We start from the raw sequence: 23,340 nt of genomic DNA, 5'->3' as shown, positions 1-23,340 counted from the left end.
AATGCATGCTGAAAGTAGCTCTGCAATTCTAAAAATCATAGCTGCACTCTTGAAGATGGAGAAATGAGCGGCAATTCCTGAATTGTTCTAAAAATGTGTAAAGATGTATTTTCTGGAAAATAGTTTTTCTGGAGGTTTAATAAATTGTTATATTATTTTTTGTCTTTGCTGTTTTATAGTTTAATACATATTTTTGTGTATTCCCACAGAGCTTGAAAACCATGGGGAATGCTGAGAGTCAAAATGGAGATCAAGCTTTCTACTCAGATGATCACGTACGATTGGGCCGGAAACATACATCAAGATCTCTTCGAATTACTAATAAGTCTGGTCGCAGGGCACGGCATGCTTCTTCAGGAAAAATTGTACATAGAAATTCTGAGGCGAGTACCAGGTCAAGTAGCACACCAAGCATTCCCCAGTCTTTGGCTGAAAATGGCCTTGAACCTTTCAATCAGGAATCCAACATAGAGGACTTCAGTGGCCCTGTTTGGGTAGATAGGGTTGGTATGAACTTGAGGCCTGTGTCATGTCACACTGACTCTTCTGTCACTCCCAGCATGGACAGTACAGTTCTGACCACAGCTTCCATGCAGAGCATGCCAGGGTCTGATGGTAGGCCATATGGTGATAAATCAACATTACTGCAAAGAACGGATGGCAGTGTGCCGACACTTTCTACGAATGGATCTTTGTTTGCACAGAGTGCAAAATATAAGAAAAAACGGTCAAAATCTGCAGACATCTGGAGAGAAGACAGTATGGAATTTTCTTTGTCTGATGTTAGTCAGGACCATTTAACCAGCAACGAAGAAATCTTGGGTACTTCTGAGGACAAGTCTTGTGAGGAGCTAGAGAGGATTCAGGCTGATGACAGCTCAGCAGGACTGAAACAGATGGACTCTAGTCACCGTGCCAATTCTTTAAGTCACTTGTATGGCCAAAAAAGTCCAAGTGCAATAAGAAATGCGTCTCCCAAACATAGGTTGAAAGGGTGCTCCCGAAATTTGATGCCCCAGTCACAAGGTACCAATACACCACATGATGCAAATCATAAAACAGCAATGACCTGTGAAGAGGATACTCCATATGGTGCTTATACACTTCCCTGCAGGAAGTCACACTGCCTTTCTGAAGGTGCCTCAAGCCAGCATCTTAGCCACAGTACCAGCATGCATGGCCGAAGATCTAAAACTACCCAGGTAAACTTATTAGTTGATTAACATACGATGGTTTGGAGCAAAGTCAGTAATGCAACAACATAACTCTTGAAACAGTGTTCCTCTGTAACTTTATATAACTGGAAAATGGCTTTAGTGTTGTATGTATACAATTGCAAGGGTTACCTGAGAATGGTTAAGCTTTTTAAATCTAGTTAAGTCCAGTGCATTGGTGTTGCTAAGGAGATGGAATGTGCTGTAAAGGTAGGCCTGGACTATTCTTTTAACTGCATCATCATCATCATCATCAGTAATTCATTTTGTGCCCCCTTCTGTAGTACTGCACCTTTTGCTTTAAGGGTAACATGTATAAAGAGCACAAGGCAGAAAACCAACAAGTACGTTGTATTTTTCTGTCTCATGCATAGTAACTATGCCGTATAGTATCCTGCAAATATTTGCTGCCAGTTTGTTTTATTAATTTGCCATATTATTAAAAGTGTTGTAAGCAGACTTTTTATGTGCCTACTTGAAGTTTCTGTTCATTTCTTTTCCTGGTGGTGTATTTTATGCAGTCTAGACAGTGCATCATGTCTCCAGCTGTTTCATAAGATTGCATTTATCAGTTTACAGTATTTGTGGTGTTGATTTGCAGTAGCAGTTGCGGGGGTAGGATGTATCATTTAGTTCTAATTCTGTCGGAAACATGCTGGCAGGAGCAGAAGTCTGATTTCATGTAGACACCTGCAGCATAAGAAGAGCCATCACTTTTTCTGTGTTTACCGTTTATTGGAGTTTGGGGTCCACATTTTCCCTGGGATGACCTCACATAGCTCAGACAGTGTACTCTTGTCCCAGGCCCAGCCCTGATAGGAGGTTAATCTTATCACTTAACTATGTTGCTAATTGATTTTAGCATGCGAGAGAGCAACGTGTGCATGGTTACATTTAAGAGGCTTCATTATTTTCTTTGGCACATACAGTTGCATGTGGTAATGTGTGCAGGGATATATGCTGGTGTAGTTAGTGGTGTACATCTTTTTGTAGTAGATATATTGCATAGGCTGGAAGCAGACCTAATGCTACAGCAAGTTTTAGTAATTTGGTTATGATTAGGGATACTGATGAGTAAGCATGCATTCATTTTGGATACCAGGAGCATCAGACCCTTTGAGCATTTCTTAAGCATAGGGTTCGATTACTCATATTGTTCATCATCCAAAGGTGTAAACCTCAGAAGGAAGGCTTTAAAAAAAAGATCACACTTTATAGTTAAACATAAACATTTTAAGGTGAGCGCAGCCAGCTGCTAATATTTTAAATTATTTCTCCTCATATAGTACACATAATGGATCGGTATTTCAGCTACACAAGTTCCATTTTTTTTTTTTTAAGTGCTGTGGACATTGAGTCTTTACTTGTAGCCTAGGTGAGTGATATCACTGTGACTTTCATACTTTACTGCTAAAGCACTGTGTAGCATGCAAAGCATGTGCTGAAAGCAAGACTGCAGTGTTTCTGGGACATAAAGGGAGACATCCCTTTATGCAAATCCATAAACCAAAGAACAAAATAGGCTGCAACCTGTGCAGTTATAATCCAGCCATAGCTTGGAATAAACTTCCACTGGACATTAGGGTCCACAGCAAAACTAAGAAATTTAAATCTGCCGCAAAAGAATATGTGAAATCCCAATGGACTTGCCACTGTACTTATCTACCATAATCTGGCTACCTATCCCAGGACAACCCACTAGCTGTCTTCTACTGGAAATTCCTGAGCTATGATATTCTCATTACTGTCTTTCTCTTTTATCAGCTATTGAAATCCTGGACGTTTTGTATAATTTTATACAAAACTACAACAGTACCTTATTACAAGTAATGTAATTTTCTGTACATATATGTGTATTTCTTCTGTATAATGTGTTATACGTATAACTGTCAATTCTAGTATTAAAATAATATGTGTTTGGAGCTTTTCTCCTCGGGGGGGGTCCGCTGAAAAAGGGGTATCAGCTCAGACGGACTAACCTGGTCAACAAATGTAAAAATAAAAGTAAAAAAAATCAAGGAATGCTGCTTCACTGAATGGTATTGTGAACCAGAAAATAAGCTAACATTATTTGTGGAAGGATTCTTGTGACAGTAAATGAAATGGGCTTTTTAGTATAGCTTGTCCAGCAGTAACATGTCTTTCTGATAACAGGTAGCGTCTGCCTCATGCTTGCCTGGAACACATGGCTACAAAGGTGAAATTATTTTATGCCATGTAAAATCTATTATTTGCCGCGTTTTTTGATGTTGTGTAGTTCAGTAGTCATTTTTGCTACATTCCAGTCAGTGTGCTATATTTTTACTTAAGTGATAAAGTAGTTACTTTTGGGGTAAATTGTGACATTTGTTGATGTGAATTGACATTCTCAGTTAAACTGATAAGCAGATGTACCAGTGGTAGACAAATTGTTCCTGATTATTAACATTTGCAGTGCTGTTTTTTGTTTGAGTGGCACATAATATCAGAAACTGGGAACACTGTATTAGTTTTAGTAAGGCAATACTACTACATGGACTTAGTCATGCAAGCATATCTTTAGAAAAAAAGTTTAAAAAGTCAGAGGAAAAAAGGGACTGCTAGAAGAGAGAGAAAGAAAAAGGTGGGGAGAGACAGAAAGAAAAAAAAAGTCAGCCCAAGGGGGTGAAAGTGAATGACTATTAACAGCTTCTACAATCATTGGGTCTCTGGGTCCACTGATTGAATGCCACCTGACAGACAGAAACTGAAAATAGCTTTTCTGACAAAATAAATATGTTCTGAGGTTGGCCAACCAGTGCACACTGTGTCCAGAGATGGTATGTGCAAAGCTGGACAGTAGTCCAGTTTTGCAGGCCCAACAAAGGCTACAGTACATTTATTAGCCAACTACTCAAAGATCTGCGCAGCTCTCAACTCTCATTTCTATTACCATTTATAGGTTTTTGCTACCAAAAGGCAAATATCTCTTGGAAGTAGAGTACCCTCCCTAAGTGACATGAGATGCTGTTGTAGGCAGGAGGCAGGACAGGTGAAGAAAAAGATCGCCGTGGAAGTCATTATGGTTTGATTGTGAGGTTACTTGGTGCCCCCAAAAAGATATTAAGAAAATTATTATTAAGAAGGTGAAGTAAGAAACTTCCTTCAACATCTGCTTCTAATTAAATTGTTGGAGGCATTGCTACTCAGGGTAAATAATGATCTACTTGCAGCAAGAACCAACTAGGGATTGAAGTGACACAGCTAGACTTGCTAAATGATTACTTTCTGCCCTACCTGTGCATCAAAGTATAGAGCCAAAGGTGCGAATCCCCATAAAGGTGTACATCCACATACAGTATTAGCTTTCTATTTCTGTCTCACGCACAGGAGAGTGCATGAGTTGTAGGGGCAGTATTATGGGATTATGCAGATATTAGGCTGATGTCGGGGGAAGTAGGTTGTCTACTTGATCCCCACCTGATTATGGCTTCCTTTCTTTATCACAGTATCATTAAGAGTAGAAGGCATACTAAATGCAAGCACCATTTCTGCCTAGCCAGCACCCACTCTCAAAGTGCACTACTGCCTATTGGAAGGCAAAACTGGTTAGTCCAGGACAGAAATTTGAGTAACCTTTCAGTTCTCAATATTCCTTTTAAAGGTTGCTGAGATATTATTTTGTTTAATATGAATAGGTAAATTTATCCAGATGAAGTAAACAATGGAAGATGAGTCTGTTTCACCCGCAGTTTATATTTATTTGTGATGCAGATTTAATTTCTTTGTATGCAGTTTGTGGAGCTGTTCATGTTTAGAGTGAAAGAGATGGAAGAGGGTAGGGTTACACATGGCACGCCGCTATGTAGGAATCTTTCAGAGACAGAGTGTAGGGACAGAGTTTTGAGCCAGTCTTGATAGTTTAGGGTGTTTAGAACAGTCATTTATTTATTTTTTCAAGAACTTCTGGGGTCTTTCTAGCAATTTGGTGTGTTTGGGATAGATAGTTGCCAAAAGGGACATTGTGTTCTGCAACTGGTGCAATGACTGAATCAGTCTGAAGAGGCGTGTCATATGTATTTGCCAAATATGCCAATATTGCATTTGGTGTGGGGTGGGGTTATTTATTTGTTTATTTTCACTCCTTTTTTTTTTCCACTCTACCAGTCAGTCAAGTCTCCTTCAAGCTGCTTATTTAACTCCATTATTTCTCCAGGTTTGAGGGTTCTGCTTCTGTAGTTTTGTTTCCCTTGTTGTGTGGAGGTGAAAGTCGCGCATCCTGAGAGTGTGATTTGGGGGCTTTTCTTGTTATTCCTTTACTACTTACTGACATGCAGGTCATCAGGTTGGTGTGCAATGGTTTCACAAGGGTAACACCTCCATCAGTGTAATGGTGTGCCTTTGCTAAAACACCCATCGTGGCAGCGACTACTCTCATTTTGACTCCAGTATCACTACCAGGGCGTGCAAAGCAGGTATACTTCTGGCACCGCCCCTCCTCCCAGAAGAGGAAAGCAAGTCAGTCCCACATCATTCCTTTTCCATTCAACCCGCTATAACAGGCGCTCAAGATGCTAGAAAGGGCTTTATTCCATTATGCTACAGAGTCAGCATGCTTTTTTGCATTAAATTTGATGATATTATCTTTTATTCCAGCGATCTGCTTGGTCTAGTCCTTTCTGTAACTCCACAGAATTGGAAGTTAAGCAAATTGCAACAATATGCTTACAATCATTAGCAAACTTAATTACCCAAAGGTACAGGATTGTAGTTTGAAAACTGGAGAAACAGATACTGAAAAGGAGGGTTGTCATGACAGAGCCCAGAGGTACACTACTAATGACCTTTTCATTTTCCAAAGTGACTCCTGCTACTTTAACAAAATATGTTCTATCAGAGAATCAGTTTGCTGTTTACCTCAGCAATCTTAATTGTAGAGAGAAGGCTCTTCACGTACCCTGCAGTGGTCTCCCAGAATCGTTAAAGAGCCTTGGTCTGTACCATCTCTCTTTTCAGAGGAAGATTTTGTATGGTTTGTGGCTGTGACTGACATTGGTAACCACTGCTTGCCTTCTGGCTGGCTTCTGAACATATTGGCTTTGTGGAAACTGTTTAACAGGAGAAAATGTTATAACTAGTACTCAAAAGATTTTTCATCTTATCAGAAAAAAGTGATGTAAGCTGTTGAAAGCAGCCTTGGGTACTTGCCATCCCACCATTTTGTGGATTTTGTAGTGTGTTGCAGAAACTTTGTTGACGGCCCTTGATTTTTTTGCAGTAACATTCTAAGAGGGTTGACAGTTTATAGAGAGCAGTGACTGACTGTCCCAATTTATGTAAATGTTTAAACATTAACCGTGTGGTTTCTTATTTACCTTTACTTCTCAGTCAAAGAGAAAAAACTTTACCTCTCACTTAAAGTCACTGTTCAGTCTCAGCCTTACAACAGGATATGTACCCAAAGAATGGGGTACAGCAACAGTGGTCCCACTCCATAAAGGTGGTGCCACAACGGACCCTGGAAACTATCGCCCTATAAGCCTAACTAGCCTGGTCTGCAAAGCTATGGAGCGTATCATCATGGAACTCATAAACAATGACATTGGGAACCTCCAAACACTGGATCCTGCCCAATTCGGCTTTGTTAAGGGCAGATCTTGCCTCTTGAACCTGGTCAATTTCTTTGAAACAGTCACCAAGGCCATAGACGAAGGGAAGGTAGTCCACACAGCCTACCTTGACCTTGCAAAAGCCTTCGACACAATACCCCACTCGGGCATCATAAATAAGCTCACCAGCTTAAATATCAACCCCTATGTCACAAGATGGGTTGCAAACTGGCTTAGGGATAGAATCCACATGGTCAGAATTGCAGGTGCAATGTCAGACTCTAAACCAGTTACAAGTGGCGTCCCACAAGGCTTAGTCCTGGGACCTCTCTTGTTCGGTATATATTTCTCTGAGGTACAGGCTAACACAAGAGGACTATGGCTGACAAAGTTTGCAGATGACTGCAAACTGGGGGCCATAATCGACTCGCCGGCTGACACAAGCATCCTCCAAAAAGGTCTCACAGAGACGGATAACTGGTGCCAGAGCCATGGCCTAAAGCTAAATGCCAAAAAGTGCATAGTCATCCCCTTTGGGAAAAACAAAGTGCCCACAAATTACCACATAGGTGGTAATCCATTAATCTGGAAGAAGTAGTTAGGGATTTGGGGACCCAAGTAGACTGCAATCTCTCCTTTGACAATCACATTGCCAAAGTGGTTAGAAAGACATTCTATGTGGCCCACCTTATCACGAAGGGGTTCACATCTAGATCAAGAGAGGTCATTGTGCCCCTCTACTCATCACTCATCAGGCCCATAATTGAATACAATGCCCCATTTGGGATGTACCTTACCCGACACCTGCCACAACTAGAAAGACCCCAAAAGTACCTCACCAAGAGGATCAAGGGACTCAAACAGATGCCCTACGCAGTTAGGCTAAAGAAACTCCAGCTGTACTCAGTTGCTTACCGCCTACTCAGAGGTGATCTGTGCCTGACGTATAAAGCCATGTCCAACCCAGAATTAATGGACATGCTCCACCTCAAGAAATCCAAATCCATCAGAACTACACGCTCCAGTGACTTAAACCTCAGTACAGAAATAAATAGAACATGCTGGAGGGACAGATTCATATCCCAGAGGCTCCCCTCACTCTGGAACAAAATCCCAATCCATGTCAGACAGAGCCCCTCAGTGACCCTCTTCAAGAAGAATCTTGACGTTTGGATGGGAGATCGTAAATTTACCCCTGGGATCTCTTCTGTGTCACTGCTAGACAGAGGCATGGTAAACTAACCTTAAATGGGCTATCTTCTGTGACCTACTATACAGAGGCACAGTCAACTAATCTAAGAAGGGTGGCGAAAGCCAAACACACTCTGGCTAGGCTTGTAAATGCCCTAGGGCAGATAGTATCAACCTATGAACCTCTCTACCCATCCTCATAACAAAGATTTTAATGCGATGGACTGATTTGGCAGTAGGAGTTTTACTTCATTTGATTTAACTTGGGAAAATTACATGCTAGTTAATGCAACTAGTCCCATAGCAAAGTTGCTTATTTACAGCAGTTTATGGTGCTATTCAGGATGTCCTCTATTCAGATTACAGGGATAAGGCACTCAAGTTAGTAACAACTATAGATGAAGTGAGCACACATGGAACAAAGTATGCTTATAATGCATGGGAATAACTTATTTGTGTGCGTAACTGCAGCTATTATAGTCCACTATCCTGCCTGACTCAGGACAGACTCGGCCTTTCCTTATGCTGCGAAGGCTAAAATTGTGACAGTCAGGAAAAAGCTTGCCTTGTAATGTAGAGAATGAGGAAGATGATCCCTGGTATTTTAAGAATGTTTCACACTCTTTCTGCATGATGTTGCTTTTACAGTTGGTAGAGGTAATGTAGATTCCAATAATAGTTTGCAGCAAGCTGCTACTAATAAGTGGAGCAGGACAGAGGCCATGCAATTAGGTGCTTGAAAACCTTACCCTTCCCTTATAGAATAACAAATATGGCAGAAAATGTCTGCCATTTCATATGCTGATGACATGGTTTCTAAAATGCTGGAGGTTTGACTGGAGGAGAGGAATAACGAGGCTTAGCCCTTTTTCCATAATTCATTGGAAATAGAGGGGCATGAACTCATGGCACTCTTCCCAGCAGAAAATCCTTCCAAATGAAAGCGCGTCTCTGCACATAAGTTTTCCCCTCAGCTACTTGGTACAAATGCACAGTGATGGCATGAGCTCATCTGGCTCGGAACTCCACTGACTGGTAATCTAGTGTTTCTACTAGCTGTCATCCATGTAATGAGCCACAGCTGCCCTGCTCAGGTCGGTGGGCCGACAATGGCTACTCCCTCCTATCCTCCTCTGCCAGCTTCTGTAGGCACTCTAGCAACTAGTCAAACTTGGGCTGCCTGCAGTATAATCAGGGATTTAACTCTGTACACTATGGAGCTGGCTTCTGCTTCAGGAAACTCTTGATACAGTCTGGACTTTGAAACTTGAAGCCAAGCTCATGGATATGGCTGTGCTGGGAATTGGTCAGTTTTGGGTTAATATCCATACTTTCTTATCAGTAAAGACAGAGGCACAAATACACAGTTACTCCAACATCACATACATTTCTTAATTCCTGCCTCCCCTAAACCTCGCTTCTCTTGTTGAATATTATTCTGCTTTTTGTCTCCACAAATTTCTTTTATTTCTCTGTAGTCTTCCCTTTTCTAAAAAAAAAAAATCCCACCTCTAGTTCCTTTTATCTCTTCTAGAATATTCAGTACTTCAATTAAAGTTGGTTTATAGTTTGTGTCCCATTTTTCTAGTAACTGCTTTTTGACAGCCAGTAGCATTAACCTTAATAAGGCCCTACCCATGCCTAGGCATTTCAAATCCCGTGGTCCACCACAAAAGAATAATTTCCTTAGTTACTGCCATTTGCTCCTTCAACATTTCTGACAGAGTAGTCTGTAGGCACTTCTTTTTAAAAATTTGCCAACTTGTTACACACACCAAAATTTTTTTTTTATACTTAGCTCTCTCATTTCTTTCATATATCCAGCATTTGCCGTGTACCCAAAAAAACATTTTCTGAAGTCTACGTATAAAATACATTATGTAAATACTTCTAGACAACAATTCTAAACCTTCTGGATTTTGTTGCATGTCCTTCCGTTGTTGCTTTGTAAATTGTCTTTCCATTTTCTCTTCCCATTCTTTTGTAAACTCCTGTCGTTGATTCTTACAGGTATGTGACGTTTTATATGCTGGATTTATTATCCATTTTCTAACTTCTGTTCTGTATAAAACCTCCAGAAGTGATCTTTCACTTGGCACTCCCTTATCACTTTCTCTTTTGCCTGTACTCTGATATCAGTCCTTGGTAAGGAAGGCGGTCTGTAACCTACAGTTCAGACTTCTGCTTGGCCTCATCCCTCTCTCTTACTTTTCTCTGTCTCTCTAGTTTGTTTGCTCTCAATACCTTGGATCCTTTGCCAATTTTCTCCATTAAATTCCTGACCCCTGTTTTCTATATGCCTACTTGCAGCCATCTCTGCTGGCAAAATCTCCTTTCTCCATTCCCTTTTTTTGGCTTAGTTCTTAGAATAATTTCTGCAACTTTATGAGTATAGTATTCTTTATGGTTGTTATTACTCTGGCTATAACCGCAAATGATCAGTTGCGATCAGAGTACTCTCTTAGCAAACAAACTAAATAAATGCATTCTCTTCATGTCTCTCAACCGTACCGAATTCCTCGGTATTTACCAGTTTTGAGGTCAGAATACTGGGGTGCCATGAATTCCTGAGTGGCCCCCTTAATTCCCAAATTTCGCGTTTTTGCCGGGTTTTTTTAATTTTTTTTTGGGGGGGGGCAAATTGGTTTCACATTATTTTTTGGGGGGCTGAAATTTCATGCAATGCATTATTAACTTATACCTATCTAACCAAAATAAAAATTTTTATCAGTACTGGGGGGGGGCTTGCTTAACCACATAGCACTGCTCTTTAGTTCGTGGACAACGAAAATGCAAAGTGCCAAAGTCACACCCAAATAGCAAAAAGTGTGGTCTTTAGCCCTGAGAGATGTTATGTGAAGTCTGGTATTGCTGAGTGGATGGCAGCTGGTTTCTTTGGCTTTGTACTCTGAAAAAAAATCAATGTTGTTATTAAGCACATAATACTTGTATTGTAAAGCAACCAACAAAATCCCTCAGGAATTTGGTGTTTCCACTCCTTTTAAAGCCAAAGAACTCTAGTTAAAGAAATCACTCTTCTCTTGAGTTTGGAATATTGCAGTTACATTCCTCTCCATGTTGATAAATTTCCACAATCGTAGGTCTTTTGGATGTAGGCATGTGTGCAGATCATTTCGCAGCCAGAAGACAAGAAATCCATACATACATACATTCCTTGTATGCTTTGACTCCAGATTTTTACCTCAAATTGTTGGTATGTTCCTCATAAAGTCTTGGTTTTCTGGAAAATCATTGTTAAATCATTTAGGATTGAAGTCAGAAAATAATGACAGACATTTGAGTTTCGGACTTCATACCCTTCAGAAAATTCATATTAATACAAAACCTGCTATTTCTATCAGTTTTCTACTATTGTAAGAGCAGTATTTTTTTTTTGTTTGTTACTATTTTTGGGCATTTGTCCCCATAATTTATGACTGTCCAGATTTCTTGCTCCAAGAGGTTGAGAGGTATGGTCCCAGTCCAGAGTATAAATGCCAGCCCTTGTCTTGCTGAAGGGATCGATGCGATGGGAGAAATGTTTAATTTTGGTGCTTGTGCAATGTGCATACTTGAAACTACTGAAGGGAATGGATCGCTGGGTAGGAGGAAATGCTTCATTTTGGTGCTTGCAAAATTGTGCATACTTGAAGCTACTGAAGGGAATGGGTCGCTGGGGTGGGGGAAATGTTTTATTTTGGTGTTTGTGCAACGTGCATATGTGAAACAACTGAAGGGAGTGGATCACTGGGTTGGGGGAAATGTTGCATTTTGGTGTTTGTGCAACGTGCATACGTGAAACAACTGAAGGGAGTGGATCACTGGGTTGGGGGAAATGTTTCATTTTGGTGCTTGTGCAATGTGCATATTTGAAACTACTGAAGGGAATGGATCGCTGGGGTAGGAGGAAATGTTTCATTTTGGTGTTTGTGCAATGTGCATACCTGAAACAACTGAAGGGAGTGGATCACTGGGTTGGGGGAAATGTTTCATTTTGGTGCTTGTGCATATCAGTGGCGGCTGGTGACTTCAAATCAAAGGGGGGCTGCAGAAGACAGCGGAATGGGTGGGGTCAAGGGGAAGGGGTGTGGCCAACCAGAAAGGGGAGGAGCTATGCTCAAAACCACAAAAACTAACTTTAATTAAATACGCTGCCCTGGGTGGCAAACCATCATTATGAGAGTCCAATCAAGACAAAAATAAGTGTAGAAGAATAAAAATATTTCAATGCATTGGCTGCATGACAGCTTACTTAATATCTAGATGGAAACAAAAGGTTGTGAGGCATGAAAAAATAAATTACTTTTTAAATACATTACTGGAATGCCAGTCAAAATCAAGTACAAGAAAAACCAGAAGCACTCATCTCAAACCACTTCTCCTTGCAATGCAGTTCTAATTATAATATATTCAGCTTTATTAAAGTGCCAAGTAACATGCTGAAAGTAGAAATCTCTGTGATGCCCCACTTGTAAAAATGTTTCTTATCCAAAAAAGACCTGCTGCCTGACAACTATCTACTTGTTTCATGGGGAAAACATGTAAGTAAAAATGAAAAGCAAACAAGAAACAAGCTCAAGATACATTGCTTAAAGGATTACTGTACAGGTTATGGACAACACATGATTGGTATTCTGTTTAGTTTACGGGTAAAGTCTGTAGAGATGACTGGAAGTCTCCAACAAGTGTAATGAGCTTTTTAAAATAATGGAATCCTGTCCTTTAATACCCAAAGCTTATACATTATCTAGTCAAGTATTCTCTGCATGGCAACAACAGAAAGGCTTTCAATGTTGGCAATTCTTTAACAGTATGCTTATTAAAGCTTACTTGCATCTTACGATCTCAGACAAGCTTACATAATGGTCATTAAAGCATTGCTACTTAAACACAGAGCAACAGGCACTTTGAGTAATAAGCATAAATCAACAGTACAAAAATATGACAGAAACCAGACCTTTCTGCAAAATCAAGGACAGATGAAAAGCCACTGTAGTACTTGTCTACCTTGGATGGGGGGGGGGGGGGACACTGCACATTTACACTGCATAACTACTCCTTGCCTTGCTTGGACACATCCAGAGTCAGTACATGGTGGAGTGGGGTGCAACAAGTATGTCACAATTTAAAATGTCTCTTGCTGCACAGAAGTGGGACAAATGCCCACAAATAAGGACAATTTTTAAATATTGCTCTAATAAACTTAGAAAGATAATAGAATAGGTCTTGCATTAGTATGACTTTTCTGAAGGGTATAAAATCTGAAACTCAAATGTCTGTCATTATTTTCTAACTTCAGTCTTTAGTGATTTGTCACTAATTTGCCAAAAAACACAATTTTATGAAAAATGGACCAAATGTGATGCAAAAATATAAAATAGCCACACAATACAGCTGGGAACCTGTCAAAGAAGGGACACTTTAATATTAGTACTGCTAACTTGAGCAGCTGACAAAATAAAAGAATCTACATGCATTTCAAGTAATCTATAACTTTATTAGTTATTTCTTAATTGTAAACCCTCCATGTTTTCTTCCAAAATTGCTATTTTGCGGAGGGATTATTAGGGGGAAGAGCAACATTTTAAGCTAAAATCGGAGACAGTTGAGAGGTTGGCTATGCCTAATTCTATAAAGCAATTTATTTGCATGTACCTCTCAACCTGTTAATGCAGTAAATCTGAACAAGGCCAAATATACTGGGGGAACATATAAACAGTACTAAAAATTGCTCTTGTATAAATTGAGACAGTTGATAGAATAACAGTTCTTACTTTAGCATGCATTTGTCAAAAGGTTATGAAGTATGAAACTCTATTTAGTGACTTAATTTCTAAATGATTTGCCAGAAAACTACAAATTTTATGAAGAACAAACCAAAAATAAGAAGCAAAAATCTATTCATTCTTTGAAAATCTGGACAGTTGGGAGGTATAGTTCAGCTGGGCCTGTCTGAGTTTGCTGCCCTTCCCCCCTGACAAAATCACGGTTGAATGGAGCCTCTGCAGCCATTCCAATGAACCATTACTTGGCTATTTCACTCCATTTACCATAAACACTAATGTGCATACTGCTTTACTTGTATGATGAGTTGGACTTCATTTGAAAGTTTTATTTTGTATTTTACAGCACAAACACCAAGTCATCTACTAAACAAAGCAATGCAGTCTCACAATGAAAACTTAGCATTAAAACTTCTCTGCCCTTGAAACTCACATTCATTGAAACAGCATTGAAACCCACATTCAAAGAAAATACATTTTGCCAGTGGCAGATAAAGATTAATTTTGGGCTGTTTTCAATTTATAGGCCCCTTGCATATGAAACATACATGTGCTATTTGATACACCTTCCTCATTGTACTAAATTATATTCCTTGTACAATATATTACAGTTGTTAGAGGGCGTTTTAAATTTGTTTTGAACATTTTTCCAGTAAGCAATGAAACAAAGTGCATGCACCCAAAATGACAAAACTGCCCAGTTCAGAACATTTATCATAAAAGTTTACTCAGACTTCCACAGTCCGCCATTATCAGTAAATATGCACAATTCTACAGTCCACCATTATCAGTAAATATGCACAATTCTACAGTCCACCATTATCAATAAATATGCACAATTCTACAGTCCACCATTATCAGTAAATATGCACAATTCTACAGTCCATTATCAGTAAATATGCACTATTTCTGAAGAAGTAAAAGTCATCTAAATAATTCCACATTAAAGAAATCTGTAACTAATGAAGAGGTTGCTGCTAGCAAACACCTTTATATTTCATGGTTTCATCGAAAAATAAAGTGCCTGTTGCCCCTCAGGAATAAATTGCCTATATTACATAAAAAAATGATAAGCTAGTAATATTGCAAGAGGAAATGGATGGCAAACTGATAACGGACTCATAGTTAGTATCTTCACCAAGGAGAACATTCTCAGTACAGCAGCATCCACCCCTTGTGGGAGTAGATCCCACAGCCTTCTGCATCAAAGGCAAGTACACAACTTGTTGTGCTATTAACAAGGCAAACCAACTTCACTTAAGCAGCACTAAACTTCTGTTCCCCTGCAGCTCTCAGCTCCTCAATACTCAACTTCGCAGCACAAGAAAACTGGAAAAAGCCAAAATGTATTGGGGGGGGGGGGGTCAAAATCCCAAAAACCAGGGACACAAACATTGCTTGTATAATCTTGGAAAGTTGCTAGAACCATACATTTTACTGCCAAGCTCCCTGTGCAAAACAGAGCAACATACCACTATGCCAAATCAGCTGCTTTGTAAAAGAGGAAGACTGAAACTTAAATGGCTATCATTTAGTGAATTCAGTTCTCACCACAGCTGACAACCTCTTAGTACAAAACACCTGGACAAACCCAGTAATGAGGGAATACAGCCGTCAAACATTCAGTGAATTCAGTTCTTGCCATAGCTGTCAACCTTAGCACAAAAAACCTGGACAAAGCCAATAATGAGGGGATTCACATGGGGGGTAAAAGGCTATTAAAAATGCCAGGAGGAAAATGGCTCTAAAGTACTAACCTATGAATACAGTCCCTATGAAAAATAGGGACAAATTTCAAATATTCATCTTATAAACTTAGAAAATTGCTAGAATAAAAGGTTGTGTTACAGTTGTGTTACTATGGATTTTCTGAAGAACATGAAGTCTGAAATTCAAGTCTGTCAATTTTACTGCTGACAGAATAAAACAATTTTCAGCAGAGACCCAGGGAGAAATACTGCAGACACGTCTTTGTAAAATGACAGGGCACCAGAGCTAATCCACACAAACACAGGGAGGAGATGCAGACTCCACACAGAAGGCACCTCAGCCAAGAATCAAACCAGAAAACCTATAGCTGTGAGGTAACAATACTACCACTGCACCATCAAATATGCAAGGACTTAAACATTCAGAAACCTGAAGTCTGAAATTCAAATGCCTGTCAATTTTATTTAACATTTGTTAATCAGGACAGTCTGACTTGGAACAAATAAACAATTTTCAGCAGAGGCCCAGGAAGAAATAATGCAGGCATGTCTTTGTAACATGGGAGGACACAAAAGCAAACCCACACAAACACAGGGAGAAGATAAAGAGACCACAAAGAAGGCACCCCAGCCAAGAAACAAACCTGAGAACCTGCAGCTGTGAGGCAACAATGCTACCACTGCACTATCAAATATCAAGCATTGCAGCATTTACAAACCACAGAAATTATGAGGAACAGATCAGATCAAATATGAGGCAAAAATCTGCAGTTTTCTTTTCACAAATGGTGGTGGGTAGGGAATTAAGGTCTTTAACACCTGCATACAAGGTACAGGGTTCAAGCCTGAGGTATTCCCTACCACACACAAACACCTGTAGTAGCAAACCACAAAAACTAAGTATACTGCACTGGGTGCCAAACCATCATTATGAGAGTCCAATCAAGACAAAATGAAGTGTAGAAGAATAAAACTATTTCAGTGCATTGGCTGCATGACAGCTTAATATCTAGATGGAAACAAAAAAGGTGTGAGGCATGAAAAAATAAATTACTTTTTTTTTAAATACATTAATGGAATGCCAGTCAAAATCAAGTACAAGAAAAACAAGCAGCACTCAACTCAAACCACTTCTTGCACTGCAGTTCTAAATATAATTTATATTCAGCTTTATTAAAGTAACAAGTAACATGCTGAAAGTAGAAATCTCCGATGCCCCCACTTGTAAAAATGTTCCTTATCCAAAAAAAGACCTGCTGCCTGACATCTACTTGTTTCATGGGGAAAACATTATCAAAGTAAAAAATTAAAAGCAAACAAGAAATAAGCTCAAGATACATTGCTTAAAAGGATTACTGTACAGGTTATAGACCACGCGATTGGCATTCAGTTTATGGTTAAAGCCTGCAGAGATGACTGTCTGTAAGTCTCCAAGTGTAATGAGACTCTTAAAATAATGTAATTCTGTCCTTTATTACAAATACTGGCATATACATGTCAATACCCAAGGCTTATACATTATCTAGTTAAGTATTCTCTACATGGCAACAGAAAGGCTTTCAATGTTGGCAATTCTTTAACAGTATGCTTATTAAAGCTTACTTGCATCTTGCAATCTCAGCCAAGCATACCTGATGGTCATTAAAGTATTGCTACTTAAACACAGAGCAACAGGCACTTTGAGTAATAAGCATAAATCAACAGTACAAAAAATATGACAGAAACCAGACCATTCTGCAAAAATCAAGGACATATGAAAAGCCACTCTAGTACTTGTGTCTACCTTGGATGGGTGGGATTCTCTGCACATTTACACTGCATAATTACTCCTTGCCTTACTTCGACACATCCAGAGTCACTACATGGGGGAGTGGGGTGTAACAAGTATGTCACAGTTTGAAATGTCTCTGGCTGACTTGTGATGGCCTTGACACATTTGTCATACCTCTCAACCTCAGAGCAAGAAATCTGGACAAAGCCATACAAAGAAATGGGACAAAGGCCCAAAAATAAGGACAATTTTTAAAATATCGCTCTTATAACCTTAGAAAGCTAATAGAGGTCTTGCATTTGTATGAATTTTCTGAATAGTATGAAATCTGAAACTCAAATGTCTGTCATTATTTTCTAACTTCAGTCTTTAATTATTTGTCACTAATTTGCCAAAAAAACACAATTTTACGAAAAATGGACCAAAAAATGTGATGTAAAAATATAAAATAGCAACACAATACAGCTGGGAACATGTCAGGAAGGGACACTTTAATATTAGTACTGCTAACTTGAGCAGCTGACAAAATAAAATTATCTACATGCATTTCTGAAATAAAAGTAATCTGATTATTACAGTTATTTCTTAATTATAAACCCTCCATGTTTTCTTCCAAAATTGCTATTTTGCAGAGGGATCATTAGGGGAAGAGCAACATTTTGAGTCAAAATCAGGGACAGTTCAGAGGTTTGGCTATGCCTAATTCTATAAAGCAATTTATTTGCATGTACCTCTCAACCTGTTAATGCAATAAATCTGGACAATGCCAAATATATTGGGGGAACATATAAACAGTACTAAAAATTGCTCTTGTATAAACTAGGACATAAATCTGGACAAGGCCAAATATATTGGACGGAACATATAAACAGTACTAAAAAATGCTCTTCTATAAACTGGGACAGTTGATAGAACAGGTCTTACTTTAGCATGCATTTTTCTGAAGGTTATGAAGTCTGAAACTAGGTGTGTCATTATTTAGTGACTTAATTCCTAAATGATTTGCCAGAAAACCACAATTTATGAGGAACAAATCAAAAGTAAGAAGCAAAAAATCTATTCATTCTTTGAAAATCTGGACAGTTGGGAGGTATGGTTCAGCTGGGGCTGTCTAAGTTTGCCACCCTTCCCCCTCACAAAACCCTGGTCGAATGGAGCCTCCCTGCAGCCATTCCAATGATCCATTACTTTGCTATTTCACTCCACTTACCATAAACACTAATGTGCATACTGATTTACTTCTATGATGACTTGAACTTCATTTGAAAGTTTTATTTTTGCATTTTACAGCACAAACACTAAGACATCTGCTAAACAAACTTGGTATTAAACCTTCTCTGCCCTTGAAACTCACATTCACTGAAACATTAAAATCCACATTCAAAGAAAATACATTTTACTCGTGGCAGATAAAAATTAATTCTGGGCTGTTTTCAAATCATAGGCCCCTTGCATATGAAACATACATGTGCTCTTTGATACACCTTCCTATTGCTTTGAACATTTTTCCAGTAAACAATGAAACAAAACTGTCCAATTCAGAACATTTCCATCATAAATGTCTAGTCAAGCTTCTACAGTCCACTATTGTCAGTAAATATGCACAATTCTACAGTCCACCATTATCAGTAAATATGCAAAATCTCTGAAGTAGTAAAAAAGTCATCTAAATAATTCCACATTAAATAAATCTGTAATGAAGAGGTTGGTGCTAGCAATCACCTTTATATTTCATGGTTTCATCGAACAATAAAGTGTCTGATGCCCCTGTGGAATAAATTGCCTAAATTACATTAAAAATAAGCTAGTAATATTGCAATAGGAAATGGATGGCTCATAATTAGCATCTTAACTTTCAGTACGGCAGCATTCACCCCTTATGGGAGTAGAACCAACAACCTTCTGCATCAAAAGCAAGCACACAGCCTGTTGTGCTATTAGCACTAAACTTCTCTTCCCCTGCAGCTCTCAGCTGCTTGTAAAATCTACTCAATACTCAACTGCATCTCAACTTCGCAGCACAAGAAGTCTGGAAAAAGCCAAATTTATTGGGGTGGGTCAAAAGGGCAAAAACCAGGGACACATTAAACATTGCTTGTATAATCTTGGAAAGCTGCTAGAATAAAATGCTGTGTTACCACGGTACCACCATACATTTTACTGCCAAAGTCCCTGTGCAAAAAAAGAGTCAGAACAACATACCACTATGCCAAATCACCTGCTTTGTGAAAGAAAAATGCTGTGTTACCACCGTACATTTTACAGACAAGGTCCCTGTGCAAAACAGTCAAGAACAACATACCACTACGCCAAATCAGCCGTTTTGTGAACGAGAGGAAGACTGAAACTTAAATGGCTATCATTTAACGAATTCAGTTCTCACCATAGCTGTCAACCTCTTAGTACAAAACACCTGGACAAACCCAGTAATGAGGGAATACAGCCCTCAAACATATTCAGTGAATTCAGTTCTTGCCATAGCTGTCAACTTTAGCACAAAAACCCTGGACAAAGCCACTAACAGGGTATTACAGTCCCAAAAATAAGGAAAAAATTCAAATAGTCATCTTATAAACTTAAAAAATTGTTATAATAAAAGGTTGTGTTACTATATATTTATTGCTAGAATAAAAAGTTGTTTTAGTACGTATTTTCTGAAGGGTATGAAGTCTGAAATTCAAATGCCTGTCAGTTTTACTTCTGATGGAACAAAACACTTTTCAGCAGAGGCCCAGGGAGAAATACTGTAGACACATCTTTGTAAAATGGCAGGATACCAGAGCAAATCCACACAAACACAGAGATAAGATGCAGACTCCACAAAGAAGACACCACAGCCAAGAATCAAACCACAAATCCTGTAGCTGTTAGGCAACAATACTGCCACTGCACCATCAGATATGTAAGAAATTAAACATTCAGAAACCTGAAGTCTGAAATTCAAATGCCTGTCAATTTTATTTAACATTTGTTAATCAGGACAGTCTGACTTGGAACAAAAAAACAATTTTCAGCAGAGGACCAGGAAGAAATAATGCAGACATGTCTTTGTAACATGGGAGGACACAAAAGCAAACCCACACAAACACAGGGAGAAGATACAGACCCACAAAGAAGGAACCCCAGCCAAGAATCAAACCTGAGAACCTGCAGCTGTGAGGCAACAATGCTACCAGTGCACCATCAAATATCAAGCATTGCAACATTTACAAACCACAGATATTATGAGGAACAGATCAGATCAAATATGAGGCAAAAATCTGCAATTTTTTTACAAATGGTGGTGGGTAGGGAACTCAAGTCTTTAACACCTGCATACAGGGTTCAAGCCTGAGGTATTCCCTACCACACCACCATGAGCACCTGGGGCATTTTCACACACACACACACACACACACACACACACACACACACACACACACACACACACACACACACACTCCCTATCAACTTCAAACACTAAGTCCCTATCAAAACGTTAAAAGCACCATACTTAATACACTTACCTGTCCATTCTCCATAATGTACATCCACATGCCCGCGCAATAATACAAAGACCCGCGAGATCCGATGAAACCCCTTCCCGACGAGAGACTCCTGACTGCTGGTGTTGCAGTCCGGCCCTGGCGCGTTTTCCCAGCGAGTCTGTGCACTTTAAAAGTGCACAGACTCTGCTCGTGTTTCCCTACCAGGACGGCCGGACTGCCTGGAGCATGCGCAGTAGACTCACAGTAGTCTGGACTACTGCGCATGTGCGAAGTCCGTGAAAATTTAAAACTTTTTTTTTCTTTTTCTTTTTTTTTTTTTAATTTCTTTTTACTTTTTGTTGAGGGGGCTGCAGTCTGGCAGTCCAATAGCACGGGCCGCCCCTGGTGCATATTTAAAACTACTGAAGGGAATGGATGATCGCTGAGGTGGAGGAAATGTTTCATTTTGGTGTTTGTGCAATGTGCATACTTGAAACAACTGAAGGGAATTAAGCTTTTGGCTTTTTGCTATGGGTCATTTTCTTATAAATTTGTATTTTTCTGGCAAATCACTGGCAGTGGCAGAACTCTGAGGACTGAAGTCAGAAAATAATGGCAGGCAGCAGACATTTGATTTTCAGACTTCTTCCATCAGAAAAATCAGGCGATGCAAAATGTTATTGTGTCAACAGTCTAAGTTTGGAAGAGCAGTATTTAAAAAGTGTAACTATTTCTGTGCCTTTGTTTGGTCCCCCATTATTTGTGCCTTTGTCCAGAATGATTTCTTGCTGTACTGCTTTTCTGCAAAAAAAAAAAAAAAGGTTCTGAGCTGGTTTCCCACCTTTCCTGTAACTAGTCTAGTCCAGATACAGATTTGCTTCATCCAGGACTGTTTTGTATGTTTCAAAGCCCCCCCCCCCCCAGACTTTTCTGTGTTGGAGGGAAGCCTTCTAGATTATCAGTAGAAGTGGTAAGCACTAGGTAGCCTATCTACCACAACAGGAGTAGTGTCTGGCCACGAAATTGTAGTTTATTGGCCGTTTGGGCATTTTTTCCATCCCTTTCAACTTTCTGCTTTAAAAGCGTGGATTTGCACTTGTTTAAGCTCCACGGATCCAGTTTTGGCATCCTACAAGACTTCAAGAGCAACAGGAAGGAGAAAGAAATACTCCATTTTGATTTTTTCATAATTTATTGCTCTCTGCACTTGTTTTTTGGTCGTTTTTAATTTATCTGCATGTATTTAAACTGTATTTGCCTTAATATTGCTACACACTCAAGTGTGCTAGCTTGTGCTGCATTTAAAGTGTTTTTGTTACTGTTCTAACTGGTTTTCTGCAAAAAAAAAAAAAAAAGTTTTAAGCTTGTTTCCCACCTTTCCTGTAACTAGTCTAGTCCAGATACAGATTTGCTGTATCCAGGACTGTTTTGTAAGTTTCTGAGCCCCCTCAGACCTTTCTGTTCTGGAGGGAAGCCTTCTAGCTTATCGGTGGGAGTGGTAAGTACTAGGTAGCCTATCTACCACAAGAGGAGTGGTTTCTGGTCCAGAAATTTTAGTTTATTGGCCGTTTGGGCATTTTTTTCAATCCCTTTCAACTTTCTGGTTGAAAAGCCCGTATTTGAGCACCATGCAGCTGTGCTCAGCTGAGGTAAACTATTACCGGTGCCAGAAAGACTGCTCTTCAGTTTTCCTCTTAGAACGTGCTTGTTCTTTTACTTCTTGCAGTTCAGTTAGCTTAATCGGATAGCACTTTAACAGGCTTTTGTAGCATTTATTGTAGCACACATAGGTGCCATCAGCACTAGCTGTTCTTACGCAGTAACAGCACCAGCACTTATTAGTTATGACCACCTCTCCTGGTATGATTGTAGAGCAATTTCCTGTGCTTCTCCTGCTAACCTGGTGCACTTGGGCATTCTGAGACAGTGTGGCAACTGTCTAATGTACACAGACAACCCTCTCCTCTTACCTCCTAACACTAATACTTGTGAGAGATGCACTTATATCACCAAACTGGAAACAGTGCACGCTCCAACCAAGACTGGACTAGCTGGTCAAGAGTAGAAGGTCAACACCTGCAACTCACTACATAGAACACACAGCCCTCCAAAACATCAACCATCTCAACCCACACATAAAAACACAAACCATACACCCACCTTCGCCGTGGCTGTCATTAAATATTTACCTAAACAACAGAGAACCCTGAGACCGAAACACACTGGGCCACCACAACACAACATCAACACCAGAACACATAGCTCACCACCACAGTGTGCCCCTCAACCCAAGCCCTTAAGGCAAAACACTTTGCCCAATGTACTAATCATAGGAGACTCAATTGTGAGGCACACTGATGTCCCACTCACTAGGTTGAACAAGGAGAAGGTGACAGTCAGTTGTCTGCCAGGTACCAGGATCCGCCACATAACCCATGCACTCAGGTCACTCCATAACAAGTACAGATATGATTCGGTCATTGTCCATGTGGGTATGAATGACCTGAGACATACCTCCCTGGACTGCATAAAAAGAGATGTGATGGAACTCTAGGAGTATGTGGCCCAGGCATGTATGACCCTAGCCCTGAGCAGTATTCTACCGTCACCCAGAATGATACCACAGTATGAGCAGAAA

General features: G+C 39.6%; 1 protein-coding gene across 4 annotated transcripts in view; it reads left to right on the top strand.

Annotated features, from left to right (window-relative positions):
- Positions 1-23,340, top strand: part of TIAM1 (TIAM Rac1 associated GEF 1) — a 2,502,716-nt gene that overhangs the window by 459,373 nt on the left and 2,020,003 nt on the right. For all 4 annotated transcript variants that reach the window (XM_044071404.1, XM_044071407.1, XM_044071408.1 and 1 more), the window contains one exon: positions 210-1,202. In XM_044071404.1, the coding sequence (XP_043927339.1) occupies positions 222-1,202 (981 nt within the window). In that variant the 5' untranslated portion in view covers positions 210-221. The remainder of the gene's footprint in view (positions 1-209; positions 1,203-23,340) is intronic.

The sequence above is a fragment of the Protopterus annectens genome, chromosome 5.part0 (genome assembly GCF_019279795.1).
Source record: "Protopterus annectens isolate FY-2018-M chromosome 5.part0, PAN1.0, whole genome shotgun sequence".
Taxonomy (NCBI): domain Eukaryota; kingdom Metazoa; phylum Chordata; order Ceratodontiformes; family Protopteridae; genus Protopterus; species Protopterus annectens.
The sequence above is the reverse complement of the archived record's forward strand: the minus strand, read 5'-3'. Positions and strand labels throughout refer to the sequence as shown.